Source organism: Arachis hypogaea, chromosome 10 (assembly GCF_003086295.3).
Source record: "Arachis hypogaea cultivar Tifrunner chromosome 10, arahy.Tifrunner.gnm2.J5K5, whole genome shotgun sequence".
Lineage (NCBI taxonomy): Eukaryota > Viridiplantae > Streptophyta > Magnoliopsida > Fabales > Fabaceae > Arachis > Arachis hypogaea.
Genome location: NC_092045.1, coordinates 11392949 through 11408396, shown reverse-complemented (window position 1 = coordinate 11408396; position 15448 = coordinate 11392949). Strand labels below are relative to the sequence as shown.

The following is a 15448-nucleotide window of genomic DNA, read 5'->3' as shown; positions in this document are numbered from 1 at the left end:
ATTTAAAATTTAAATGAGATATACACTGATCAAATTTAAACCACAATAGCTTGAACTATATTTGATTAAAAGATTAATTCAAATTGACACGGTACAAATCTCAATTGTTTTAATCAAATTGAACTAAATTAGTCACAAAAAAAAAGTCACCAAAAAAAATTGAACTAAATTAAAAAAGATAACTAAACCTATAGAATCAAAATTGTATATTTATTTTATTCTCTGAATCAATATAAACCATGTTGCAAAATACTATTTTTATAGTTGTCAAATGCTCTAATTTCGTTGTCTGGTAAACGATATATATATATATATATATATATATATATATATATATATATCCCACACTATAAGCAATATGGTGTAAAACTGTAAATCGTAAATAATTTGAAATATATATAAGTTTAAATATGGAATTTAATTTATTTATTTAAAAAATCATGTCAAATCCTTCATTATATTCTGGAATAACTTATTTTCTGAAAAAAGAACAAAATTATTAATTACATTGCGTTGTTTCAGGTATGATGGACATTTTCATATAGTCAAGTAATATTCTTATAGTGAAAATTATTAAAATTCTATAAATCCAAAGAGAAAGATCACAATAGGTAGAAATTAAATGTTTGCAAAAATGAACAGTTAATGTTACATTTCATGATTTAATACGAAAATATGTTAAAATTATTAAAATATTAATCACATTTTGAAACATTAAATCTAATTTACTAAATCATTTGGTTGAATATTAAATTATATATGTTTTATTATTATTATTTAATTTTGTAACACCCCTAGATAGCCACCAGTGATTAACTTTTTTTAATAAAACTAATCATTAGTTGAAAACCAAAATGAGAGTTCTATTAATACGTACATATATAGTAAGTTAATTTATTATCTAACAATAATGAGATTTAAATTCAATTTTAAAACAAATTTACGATATATCTAATCGATCAGTAACAAATGAAATCCAATTCAACAACAAAAATATTTAAAAATAATAAAAAATTAGTATAAAAAATCAGTAATATTATATTATCGGTAATGCTAAGATGACAGTAAAAAAGCAGTTTAATTTTAATTTATTTAATATTTATTAACAGATTAATAAATATTAAAAAAGATAAATTTAAGTAGATTGAACTGAATTTTTATTGTTTCTTAAACATTATTAATATATAATAAATAATTCACTTCTTTAATTGGAAGAAAAGTCAAAGAAAGAGAAGAGTCCTTTTATTGATATATATTCTCTGTTGAGAGTTTCCTATATAGTATGTGCTTCTTCTAAGAAAGTAATAACTAAATAATATTATAGAAACATTTCAAGTGCACTGCAACTATCGGTGCATCAGTTATTTTAACCATTAATCTGAATTATAAAAAATATATATAATATATATTAATTAAAATCAACCATTAAAATAATTGGTGTATCGGTTCTCCTCGGTACTTGAAATGTTTCCAATACTATAATACCGCCCAAAAAAAAGACACCTTTTGTGACCAATAAAGAAAGAAAAAAGAGATGGCTCTTATTATATATATTACCTCCTTAAATCTAATGATATTGGGATGTTTTAAGGACCTATGATTTATAATCTCTCTTTGCACATGCTCATCAATCTGCAAATCATCATCAACAAATAAATTGAAGAATACGTATAAGTGTATATTATTTCTCCAATTATAAATTTTGAAAATGTATCTGACATTAGAGAAAGAATAAAAGTACCTTATGGCCTCTGTGAATAAACTTAACAGCATAGAGAGCACCGCTGCGTTTATCCTTAACAAGCTTTGCAACGCCATAGTTGCCAGACCCAATATCTTTGATAATCTCATATCGTTCTTCCATTCTAATACACTTTTCAAAGCTTTGATCTAACAACAACAAAGATTATTCTACTGTATTGTATTGCGCGTGATGAGTGAACTGAACTAACTAACACTTATATATATATGTATATAAGTGGGAGGATATATCATCTTTTATTATGCCATCCACGTAACAATGCAAAGCGATGAGAACAGTTGCAACTTGAAGGAGTTTGATGTGATGGGTTTTGGTTTGGAATTGAAGGAAATAACATTAAAAATTACAACTGGTGAGTCAACCTTGCCCCCGTAATGAGGCATATTGCAAGAAGGGCAATATAGTCATTCTAAGACGTGGCTCTGTTTATACATGGGACAAGCCAAGAACACGTTGGTCTGACGTGGCAGCTGAATAACCGTCTACGCGTTAAGGACTTGTGTACATCGCTATTGAAGGGAATGAACGTGTCCAAATTCATATGTCCAACAATTCAACTTAATGAAGATCGTCCTTTGCTTTGTTATATATTTTAGGATGGTTTTACTAGCTAGATAATAATTTTTGTAAATAATGTGAATAATAAATTTTAAAATTGATCTAATAAAATAAAAATATATTACACTCTGTAAAAATCACAGAAATTACAAGTGAAAAAGAGATATTACTGTATACATAATTATGATAGAACAACTTTTGCTGTTTTACAGACAGAAGCATGGCCCAAATTAAACGTTTATAATACAAAAAAAAAAGATTTACTATCTTCGATAAATTTAAAAACACTAATTAAACAATGGTGAATGTTATTGTGCCTTTGATATTGTGCCTAACTTACTAAAAAAGATAAATAGATAATATTTAATAAAGTTTAAATATTTTATTTTTTGTTTTAAACATTTTATTTTTTACTTTTAAAAGAAAGTTAGGCAATTTAGGCACTATAGTAAAAGGCACCATAGAACTCACCTTAAACAATTCTATGATGAAGAGGTTTTCGTATGAAGAGAATGAAAAGTATTATATAATTGAGGAATTCTTCACATATAAGTGTTTTTCATACGAGTCATACAAGTTATTTATTTTTTCTTCTTTTTCTTTTTCTATGTCTCCTCTTTTTCTTTTCCTTTTTCTTCGTTTTTGAAGTGTTTCATCTTCATCGTCGTGTTTTTACTCGTTCTTCTTTTGATTTTGTAACATTGTGTATTTTTTTCTTCTTTGTTTGATTTTTTTCTCCCAAAAAGAATTATGAGAATATGAAATAAGAAAATGAAGAAGAAGAAGAAGCAGTAGAAGATGAGAAGAAGAAAGAGGAAGAGTTCTGAAGTATGCATAAGGTGTACTTCAACGAATTTTAGGTGTATTTTTTAAATCCTTTGGGTGTATTTCTGTAATCCTTTGGGTGTATTTCTGTAATCATTTGGGTGAATTCTTGTCACTGTTTGGGTGTATTTCTGTAATCGGTTGGGTGTATTTCTGTAATCGTTTGGGTGTATTTCTAAAGTTTCATTATCTTCAAAATGATTTCAAAGTTTGATTTCAGAAACCATGAAATTAGTATTCTAAATACATTAGTTTATTATCCCTGGTACCCGGATGGTTATTCTAAATAGTATGAGCGTATTGTATTTGAGAAATTAGTAACATTTTATCATAGATGTTCATTTTTTAACTCATATTGAACTAAATAAATAGCCCCTTGTACACATTGTACAAAATACTCAATTAGTTCTCTAACAGAATTCGTTCTTAAATTGTCTAAGTTTATACATAGTGAACTTTATTTGAAAATTATCTTTTATAAAATATCATGCCAAAAAGAATAATCTATCAAAAATATTATATGTATATTAAAAATTAGTTAATAAATTAACTATCATATATAAATATAAAAACTAAACCTAACAACTATAACCATCTTAACTAACTTTCTGTCAAATGACTGCTACTTAATTACTAAAAATATTGTTTTGGTTATACGTTCTTCATTTTGACTCGGTTCAAAATCTTTTTTGTTCCCCATACATTCGATTTAATATTTTTATTGTCTACTAAAAATTATGGTTGATGTAATATTCGAAAAATATTATTTATCCTTTAAAATTTAGTCTTTATTAATCACCCTTTTAAAAATTTATTATTATTTAATTAATTTAAAATAAAAATTTAAATACAATTAATTTTATATAAAATTAATAGTTAAAAATTATTAAATAATTTAAATAATTTAATAATTTTTATTTAATAGCTCTCAATTATCAATTTGACACATCTGAATTTTCACCTTAATTTAAATACTCACCTTCAGGTGCCAATTATTCAAAAAATCTAAAAAAATTACTTACTTTTTATTTTTTCTCTTTTCTAAAAATTAAATAAAAAATAATATTTAAAAAATATCTAATTACACTAACATATTCTTGTTCTGTTCTATAAAGATAACTTGAAAAAGACAATTCCACCCTACATTATCCTAATTTTTCTTTTCATTATTTTATTTTTTTAACTTTTTTATTAGAACAGAACACCCTGATTATTATACTTATAATTTTCTACCAAAAAAATAAGAACTAAAATTCAATTATTAAATAAATTATAATTATTTACATATACGTATTTCACATGCTTCCTACCGGAATTATCAACTACGAAAATAACCGAATTTGTAAGCGACTCCAATCTTTTTTAACATATAGCATGATCTAAACTTATAGCATAGTTTAACCCCACACTATGTACATTACAGATTAACAATAATAATAACATAAAACAAATCTTAGCTTCATTCTATAATTCATAACACGGAAATCTAGAGTTATGAGGTGCAACAAGATCAAACCAGAGGCATGCAGTTCCAGCAATACCTTGGAAGAGGGAATAAGCATTTCCACCATCAGCACCCGCAATAAGAGAACTTCCATTGCGGTACAAGAAACATGAGAAGACTTTTGCTCTCTCTTCGTAGATCTGTTCTTTGGTTAGTCTGAAGAGCGAAAGGAAGCCGTAGGCGTTTCCTGCCACGCCGTCCGCAAGTCCTACCTTCTTCACCAGGCCACTCTTCCACACTACCTCCCCCGCTTCGATTGCCGCGTCTCGGAGTTCTCTGTCATTTGGAAAAACCTGCACATACTCTAGCACATAACTTACTATCCATTTCGAGCTTTCTTTTACTAAGATTAATTTCAGACAACTGTGCTAGTGTATACCAAAATTAGCAATGAGTATAGAATATATATTGAAATATAAAATTAGCATTAAAGTGAGTTAAGTTATATATATTTATATACAAGTACATAATGATTTTTTTTTTTTTTTGCTCACTAGCACTTTTGAATTTCAGATGCATGCAGTTATGTGTATTCAATAGCAACAATAAAGAAATCAGAAATGAATTATATTATCTAAAATGGTTGAATTCAAAATAATAATGATATGGAGAGAATAATCCAAAATTAATTTATTTAATTAAGGTGAAAACTCAGGTATAGTCGACTTCATGTAAATTTGATAGTTAAAAACTGTTAAATGAAAATTTAGTCAAATAAATCAAATCATCTAACGACTCTCAGTTATCAACTTCACGTGAATTCAACTGTACCTGAGTTTACACCTTTAATTAAACATCTGTAATTTCATATATGTAACATTTGTAGTTACATACTTATTACACATAAAATTATTTATTTCGGCAATAATTAAAAAATACAAAACAAAAAAAAATTTGGACTGATTTTTATTCTCCTGAAACATTTTTGAATTCAAAAAACACTATTATTTTTCATTCACAAGAATTTGAAACATTCACCCAAAGAAAAGAGTACCACACCACTTGTTTAAATTGATTGAATGTTGTAATGAAAGAACCTATAAAAAATTCACAGGATCAAACAAATTTTAAGTTAAGGAAGCTAAATCTCATATAGGAAATCATTTTCGGGCATAGTAAAAGTTTTCTAGAGTAACAGATTATTACTCAAGCATGATTCCTGTCGTTACTTAATTAACTTTTACAAGTTCCAACAACTATTCGTATCACAAATTTTATACCAAGTAGGAGTAACTCTCTTAGGAAAGGTTAAATGAAATCAAATCCTATTACCTCTGCAGCTTTGGACAGAGTAATGGCCATGCCGGTTGCGCCATGACCCCATTGCACCAACTTATCCCTTGGATTCCCTTCGCTCGACGGGTAGTTGCCACTATGAGGGAACCGTTTACTCATCAAGTACCTTAAAGCTCCCTTCACATCTTCGGCATCCTCGCCGGGAAGCGGAAAATGGAGCAGCACATGCAGGATTCCGGCTAGGCCGTTCGCTGCGCCAAGGTACCTCGTCCCATGCCATCGATACATCAATGGACAGTCCTTAATGTCGGAGGCTCCTGCCCTACCTCCGGCCAACATTGCATCGATAATTGGCATTAGAATATCGCTTGGAACTGCCTCATCTCCTAGGTACTTCTTTATGAATAGCGCGGCCCATAAGAATCCGGCGCGGCCGTATAGAAGATCGTATGACATTCCAAAACCACCTTCCTCAGGTCCAACAGGCAGGGCTCTCTCTTTTGCAACCTATGAATTGAACGTATGTATACCATGCACATGAATATAGAACAAGTAAATAACAAATTATTGTGCATAGCATAAAATTTCACTAATTTACATATACACTAAGATAAGGTAGATTCTAATATGTTTATGTTTAAGTGACTACTGTGACTATGGAAGTACTGTTAAAATTAAAGTCACATCTTTTTTTATATTTTGATAACTTTTTTTTCTTAGTAACACTTTTTAAAAAACATCATTTAACGATATAAAAATGTTACTTTAACTTTAGCGACACTTTTTAGAACACCATAATCATCGTAACATAGTCATACTAGAATGATCCGTGTACTTAATGTGTATTATAGACATAACAATTCTACTATGGCTAGTATATATGGTGATTATAAAATTTTGATAACTAGTATATCTAAAATTAAAATCACACTTTTTTTTATTTGAAAAAACTTCCTTAACTTAAAAATTAAAAGAAATAAAAAAAGGTAAAAAAAATGCAATCAAATTAAAAGTGTTACTAAATAGTAAAAAAATGTAACATTAATTTTAACCACATTTGTTAAGTATTGTTAAAATTTCATAGTCACCATATTCACTATAATAATAGTCCCCATAGAATTCATGTATAATATGACTTTTAATGATGTGATTGCAAAGCTAATCAAGAAAAATATTTTTTGGATATTCAAAAGTGTGTCTAATGTTTTGTTTTGATTTTTTTTTTATTTCATACGGTATTCTCCAATCCAACAGGCCAAGAACTAATTCCGTCACGGAAGGAACCCAGCAGGTCAAGAACTAATCCATAACGGATTGGAGCTCTATTTAAAAATTTGTCGTTAGTCAATGAATTACTGTGTGCACAAGTCGGGATACAAAGTGTGTCTAATGTAACCGAAGAAGATCCAAGTATAAAGACAAGAAACTGTGTTGACATTAAAGCCTCGTTAATATTCAAAGGTGGTAAAGTGAATGCAGAGTTAGAAAACACTAGTTTGGATCTTCAAAGATAATTTCATAACGATGTATTTGGAAGATAGCGCGATATGATGGGAAGAGAATTATCATGATGAATTCTATATATATACCAAATTCATGCATAAAATTTCCCAACCAAACATATCTCTAAAATTACTGCAACTATAACTCTTGATATTTTTTTTTTTTTTGTTGCTCACGGTATTTTCCAACCCGACAGGTCAAGGATTAATCCGTTGCGGATCTGAGTTCCATTGAAGGGTCTACCGCTGGCCAATGGGTTGCTGCATGCACAAGGCGGGATTCGAACCCCCCGACACTTGCCAATGGGTTGCTGCATGCACAAGGCGAGATTCGAACCCGCCGACACTTGCTTAAGCGGACGAGTGAGCTGACCACTCAACCAACCCAAGTTAGTTATAACTCTTGATATTATTAAATCCAAAATAAACAACTAACTAAAAAAGACTCAAATAAGTTACATGTTATGCGAACTAATTGTCTAATTCAATTTACTTAGAGCATGCATGATGCCCAGAAAATGAAAATTACGATTGTGGACCATGCTTTCGACCTACCTGCTCTACTATGAAATCTTATATAGTCCTCCACATATCTTTTCTAAGTCGAGCAACGGACAACACTCACTTAAAGAGTAGGCCCCAGTATCCAGAAAACAGAGAAGGCTCAACAAGTGTACCAACAATGGAAAGTTTGCTAATAATGAATGTGGAAAGAATAAAGATATTGACTATTATTCATACACAAAAAATAAATAAATTATGCTACATTGAAAAAAAAACATTATCAATTAATTAGAGTATGAGTCATCGATATCATTTTTCATAACAGAAAATGTAAGAAACCAACTTTTAATTAATTTACATTAGCCAATTTTAATATTTAGATTTATAATTTAAGATTTAAAATTAAAAACTTTTAATTTAGAATCTAAAATTTTAATATAAATAAAATAATTTTAAAAAAAATAATAAATATTGACTAAAAAAAATTAATTAACTATCATCGTACAAAAGACAAAAATATAAAAAAATAATATCATAAAAAGTGAAAACTCAAATGCAATTAACTTCATATGAAATTGATAACTGTTCGATAAAAATTTGATCAAATTAGTCAAATTACTTAATACTCTCAATTATCAACTTCGTATAAAGTTGACGGCAGTTTTACCATCATAAAAACGTGGCGGAATTGTTACCTCAACGAATAGACCCAAAAACAGGTCACGCTTCCGAGGGTCCCCCATGTAATTAGCGACAACCGCACCAAGCGCATATGCTCCTCCTCTTCCACATAAAAACGTCACGTGCCTGCAATAGTATTAGTATGTTATATTATCTCTGAAATCAGTTATTTTGTTTGTTTTTTTTTTTTTCCTTAAAAGAACATGTCAACTTCACTTAATTTTAACTAAGGTTGCATACAATTACTTAATTATCTTAATTTAGTAATCAATTATGCTAGCATAAGTTCCTGTTTAGTTAACTTGTGCATGTTTTAAGCGCGGACAAAAATTGAACTATATATGACTATTACTCCAGTTTATACATATCCACACGGGGAGTTTGGCTCTCATTTGCTGAGTATGCTATAGAAATCATTTTGCTAAAAAATTTAAGTTAACGATTCATGGATGATTCTATTTTTAAAGAATAATATTAGAGAATTAATTTTTTCCAGCTAAAATTAGTGAACTTTATTAAAATTATTTTTTTATTTTAAATTTAAGATCCTAAATCATAAATCCTTGATTTTAAATCTTAAATTATAAAATTAAATATCAAAGTTGACTAATATTAACAATGTTTCATGTACTTTCACATTTCTAATAGACTTGTTTGTACAAAATAAGTTTTTTTTTTGAATTTGCGTAAATTTTTTCCTAGATTTTTTTCTTCTTTAGGTTATAAAATTTTGATCATATTATAAAATTATTTTTTAAAAAAATTTAAACTAATAAAAAGAAATACATAATAATTATATGAAAAATATTAAAAAAATATAAGAATTTATTATTTTTGACAATCAGTTAACCATCAATGTTTAAAATGTTTAAAAGTATGGAATAAAATATAGTGTTAGATTATTAAACTCAAAAAATTAGACTAAAAGAATTAAGTAATAACTGAAAATAATAAAATCTGATGATTCTCTAACATTTTTCTAATTATATTTCTAATTTTTCTCCTAGCAAAATATATTACAACTAAAAATCTAAAATAATTCTTCCAACATCATCCGTGTATCTATAAAGATGAAAGTGACCATTAACCCCTAGAAAGATAGCACCAAAATAGATACTAGATACGCACCATAAAAAATAAAACGCACCCAAAAAAAAAAAAAAACAAAACAAAACAAAACAAAACTAGGTAATCCCGAAATGGCTTAGCTGTACCACAACCCGAAAACGACAATGCATCCCATACTATACCATGTCTTGTGTTAATCAATTTCTACATTAATGTTGGGTTAATTATTTACACCTATTTTTCAGACAATAAAAACATAAGTCCATTTACTTACTAAAAAAAATTATAAACGAATTGTCAATTTTTAGTGAACAAAATATATAAGCAAAGTTAATAAAATATTCAAATAATTAACGTTTTTGTTAATATAATAAAGGATAAAATATATTTTTATCCTTAAAATTTGACAAAATTTAAAAATATTTCTAACTTTTATTTTATTTAATTTTGTCTTAAAAATTTTATTTGTATTAAATATACCTCTTGATAACTAAATTTTGAAAAAATTTAAGACTAATCCAGCAATAATCATGACAACTATTTTTTATTTACTTGTGTTGATGATTGTTCCTGTAAAATTATTGTTGAATTGGTTCTCAGTTTTTTAAAAAATTAGCCGTCGAAAGTATATTTGATACAAATACAAAATTTTGGGACAAAATTAAAATAAAATAAAATTTTTAAATAATTAATCAATTTAGATTGATTTAGTGATTAATTTATATCTACTTAAATAAATATAAAAAATTCAAACCCCAACTTATACATACATTAACCTATTGACCAATAACAAACTCTTAAACGAAACTAATTCTTAAATGTGTTTTGAAGATACTATGAAAAAAAAATATAATAATTTATAAATATAAAATATTTTTCGTTTCATGATCTAATTTTATTAACTATAAATATTTTAATTGTTGGTCAATTTAACACTATTATGTATTACGTGTGAAATTAATCATGTGAGATAACGAGATTGAGCAATTATACTTATTTGACTTAGATGAAATTTTATAATTTTATAACAAAATTTTAAAAGATTATCTTCTTATGCCTCTAGCAACTGAGATAGATAGCTTTTTGTTAGTTATAAGAATAAATATAAAAGAACTAAACTTTGAGAGGGATGAGGTAAAACAAATAACTTCAAACACAATAGCCTTTGTAACACATTAAGTAGGGGTGTGCATAGTTCGGTCCGGTTTGAAGACCCGGCCCCGCCCAAGTACTTTAGAGGTTAATTTGGTGTGATTTTATCGGGTCTAGAACCGGGTAAGGGTTTCAAAAATAGATCCAGACATTATTTCGGGTCGGGTCCGAATCATGATTCCGATCACCCGAAGTCGACTCGGTGGCCCGGCCATCATACACAATTAATATTTTGTGTTATTAGTGATGGATGATGGTTATTCTTACGTGGAATTTAAGTATTGTAAACCTTAATATTTTGTATTATTAGTTATTATAAAACTATAAGTTAATATTTTATGTTTAAAATGCATAAAATTTTAGACTAACGCATAATGTTGTGTTATTTGTATTGATTTAAATATTTGGTGTTATTATACAATATTAGTATTGATTATGGTTATACTTTAGTTTTATAGAAGAATTGGTTCTTGTTATATTTTTCTAAGTGAATTTTATTATGTCAAATAATAGTTAAAGCCTTGAAAATTTAGATATTTTCACATGCTAGCTTATAAGAAGGTATCAAGGTAATGTAATGTTAATGACCCAATTTTCATCCGGTAGAAAAGTGTATAGATTTTATCGGATCTAGGGCCGGGCCCGAAATATATTTCAAGTCGAGTCTGAGTCATATCAAACCCAGTTTCACCCGACCCATACACATCCCTACATTTAAAGAGAAAAAAAAAAACATACATTTAATAAGTTAGTTACGGTTATATACCATCCTGGATAACGAGTTTTAGTTTTGTTTATGGTTATAGGATATGTTATCAAAATGCTAGGGGCAGGGGATAAATGAAAGCACCATTTTCAGCCACTAGGCTATTGTGCTCTTCATTAATATATATGTAATTATAATATATATAAATATCTTTCGTCAAATTACTTCTATTTAATTTATTTTAATTTTAGTTATAAATTTATTTTTTTAAATTAATTATATTTTTATTTAATAATAATTATAAATTCACTTATTTTTTCTTTTCATAATTATATAATATCTATTAATATTATTTTTTAATAAATACTTGTAATATATAATAATATAATAAATATAAACTAATTAATAAATTATTAAAATTTAAAAATAATAATTATTTTAATATAAAAACAAAACAAAAATATTTATAGTAAAATAAAAATAATAAAATATTTATTATTTTTGTTTCATATTATTTTAAAATAGCTTGATATTTTTAAAGTGTTAGTAAAAATATGTATTTTAAATTTTTAATTATTTTTTTATATATAGGACCGAATCAATTCAACTAATAATTCACCGATTGAACCAGTAATTCAGTGACCCAATAATCCGACTGATTCGATCACCGATTCGACTCTAACAACTATTGACTTTATAATAATAAAATTCAAAATACTACCAAAAATATAATTGAGAATTCCATATTCAAGATCTAACTTAATTACCCACAAGTAATAATATTAATGAGAACCAAAGGCATGATTTGGGAAAAAACCCTCCTTAGTTAGTAAGTCCTCTTACGAAGCACTTGATAACTGCTTGTATGATATCTTAATTATTTTTACACATAACAAAGATTTACTTTTCGAAAAAAATAATTATATTGAATGGACAAATCAACTTTGATATTTGAATAATCAATATCACATTTATTTTCATTGTAATTAATACAAGATTTTTTTGAAAAAAAAATTGTATCAATAATGATTATTTTACCTATAGACAAATTAATATCTTAGACACAAATTACTTTACCCACAAATCCTATCTTTTTATAAGAATTAATAGAAGATATTGTATATTAAATTGTGCATTTATCTTATCTTTAGCGACAAGGGTTTGAATTAACAAAAAAACATAAAACTATTTTTAAATATAAATACAACTATTTCAATTTAAAAATAAGACAAAATATATTGATGAGTTCCGACAGATAACAATGTTGATCATATTACTTTGATTACAAAAATAAATATATTATTAGAATATAAATTAGTTTTAAGTAGATTTTAAAAAAATAATTTTTTATAATAATTTCTTTTGTTATGATGATAAAAAAAGTAATCTAAGGATAAATTTTATCTCATATTAGATTATGCTTGCTCAAATCAATTTTAACATAAGGATAAAAGAGTTTGAAAACTTTTCTCATGAATTATAAAAAATATCTACAAATTTAACCACTAATATATTATCAATATTATTTAAAGAGAGATCTTTGAAAAAATTAAAATTCTAATATAAATATTTTAATTTAATTACAAATTATATATTACTATTAATGGGTAATGGGTATACTTTAAAGTTTAACTATTTTTAATGTTAAAAATAATATAAAGTTTAAATTTAGTTACTTTAGGAAATTTTTATAACAAAAATTATTATGCGTATTTTTATTTAAAAAATTCAAAAAAATATTTTATATATTTTTATATATTATTTTGTGCACGACATGACTAAATATACTAGTTAAACAATCAAATTTAACATCAAATAAAAAATAATTATTGCCTTAATTAATTTTTTATTTTCCCAATAAATGTTATATAATACCGTTAATAAATGTTATTTAAAAATTCAAAAAATAATAAATATTTTCATATTCAAAACTACATTGTTTCTATACTTAAGTGACACCAAAAAAACAAAAATACATATATAATTATTTTTTGCAATATTTATTAATAAAAAAATATATATATCTACTATTTACTATTATAAAAAAAATTAATTAATACTTTTTTCTTAATTAGTCCAAAGAAAAATAATTTTCAATTTACTTAAATATAAATATAAAAATATTATTTATATATCAAAATTAACTACCAATATATTTATATATAAATATATATGATTTAATTTATTTGTAATTTATATTTATATTCTAATTTGTATTTTATATAAATAACATCTAATGAAAGCGAGAAGGTTGTACGGTACCTGAGGGAGTCACGTGCAACGGTGGCGCACGTGTCGACAATCTCTGCACATAATTGCAAGTCCGTGTGGTTACCGGTGACCTCGTACGACCTCAAGCAAGTGAAAGCTGTGCCCAGCAAACCCTTATACACCGTTGGATCAACCATTTCCCTCCGCTTCCACGTCTCCTCCACCACCTATATGTATTTTACCCACAACAATCATTTTTCTTTTATTACTTTATCAAATTCATAATTAAGGTCTCGAGAAGAAGATTTAGTTAAAAAAAGAAAATACTTATCTAAATTTTCTTTTTAAACAAAAAATTGAAAAAAATTACGTCTCCATGCTATCTGTAAAAGAACTCCCAGACACTACTAAAACAAGAAATGAATTAAAAATTAAGAAATAATTAAATTATTATTACATGCCTGGTCCTTGAGTGAAACCGCGGCTCTGAGAAAGGTTTCAGTTGGAAGTGAGAGATTTGTGGCTGTCAGATTCGTGTTGATAAAATCGGAGGGTTGTTGATTTCCCTCGTCGTGTCCATTCTCCTCAAACACCCAAGATGTCATTGCTTCTGCAAATGGAGCTAGTAATAATAATAAGAGTGAAAATAGTGAGACAGAGTGTATATAAGAGGGTAAAGTAGTAGTAGTTCGTGGCAACTCAAAATAAAATTGCAACCATGAGAACATATGAAATACCACGAACTTTATATAATAACAAATAAATAAATAATAAAACTATAGGTAGTTATCAAGGACCCAAATACAAAACCTGACATAATATCAGAAATTATTTTTAATATGAAAAAAGAAATGATGTTTTGGTTGAATATTGATATTTAAAGTGTATTATAATATTGTAAAAATTATTCAACATCTTTTCACGTGATGCAACACGTCCCTCACGTGGTGACCAATATGTTGTCACGTGTCCAACACGTCCCCACGTATTGGCTAGAACGCTGTCATGTATCCAACACACCTCCCGTATTGCAACACGCCTCCAACGTATTAATTTATCTTCTACAAAATTCACTCATCTATAATTACATCAAATAATCCCATTTCTAAAAAAAACACTAAAATTTTTTCTACACAAAAAAAATTAGCCACATAATATTTATCTTTTTTTTATAAAATACAGAGAGCAGAACATAATATATATAAAGTATATTTTTTAAATAAAATATTATAATATATCTTTGAATTAAAATTCATTAGTAAATATTATAATATTTTATTAATATTAAAATATAAATTAATATTTTAAATATTTTTAATTAAACATTTAAAATTAATTTTTATTTTAATAGTAATAAACTAATAATATAAATTATTTTTAAATTTATTTAAAAATATAAATTAATAATAAAATTAAACAGATTGACTGTTGATAATATTTAAATATGTATGAACATATTAAAACATTATTTTTATTTATTATTAAAATATAATTAAACACAAAAAACATATATATTAAATAATTATTAAATAAATATGATATGTAAAAAGTAAAAATTTATATATAATTATTTTTATAAAATTAATATTTAAAAATTATTAAATAATTTAATAAATTTAATTAAATGATCGTTTAATAATTTTTAGTTATCAACTTTATGATCGTTTAATAATTTATATCTAAAATTTTACAATAAATAAATTAAAAATCAATTTTATAATATTTATAAATTAATATTT

At 26.1% G+C, this 15448-nt stretch overlaps 2 protein-coding genes across 3 annotated transcripts in view; both read right to left on the bottom strand.

Moving 5' to 3' along the window:
- The window catches only part of LOC112715155 (serine/threonine-protein kinase SAPK1), a 38782-nt gene extending 36649 nt beyond the window's left edge, over positions 1 to 2133 (bottom strand). For both annotated transcript variants that reach the window (XM_025766922.3, XM_072204603.1), the window contains exons 1-2: positions 1742 to 2133; positions 1558 to 1632 (exon numbers count right to left, since the gene is read on the bottom strand). In XM_025766922.3, coding sequence (XP_025622707.1) covers positions 1558 to 1632; positions 1742 to 1864 — 198 coding nt within the window. In that variant the 5' untranslated portion in view covers positions 1865 to 2133. The remainder of the gene's footprint in view (positions 1 to 1557; positions 1633 to 1741) is intronic.
- Positions 2134 to 4386: 2253 nt separating this feature from the next.
- LOC112715154 (lanC-like protein GCL1) lies at positions 4387 to 14464 on the bottom strand. The gene is made up of 5 exons (XM_025766920.3): positions 14171 to 14464; positions 13761 to 13936; positions 8587 to 8698; positions 5922 to 6392; positions 4387 to 4942 (listed from the first exon to the last, which is right to left on the bottom strand). The coding sequence occupies exons 1-5, from the start codon at positions 14435 to 14437 to the stop codon at positions 4610 to 4612; spliced, it is 1359 nt and encodes a 452-aa protein (XP_025622705.1). The 5' UTR covers positions 14438 to 14464; the 3' UTR covers positions 4387 to 4609.
- Between the last annotated feature and the right edge of the window lie 984 nt (positions 14465 to 15448).

Excerpts from the sequence above, each read along its gene's own strand:
- LOC112715154 (XM_025766920.3), bottom strand. The coding sequence starts at position 14,437 with ATGTTCTCATGGTTGCAATTTTATTTTGAGTTGCCACGAACTACTACT. Across the intron at positions 13,937-14,170 it reads CGGTTTCACTCAAGGACCAG|GTGGTGGAGGAGACGTGGAA; the intron begins GCATGTAATAAT and ends AAATACATATAG. Across the intron at positions 6,393-8,586 it reads TTTTGGGTCTATTCGTTGAG|GTTGCAAAAGAGAGAGCCCT; the intron begins GTAACAATTCCG and ends TTCAATTCATAG.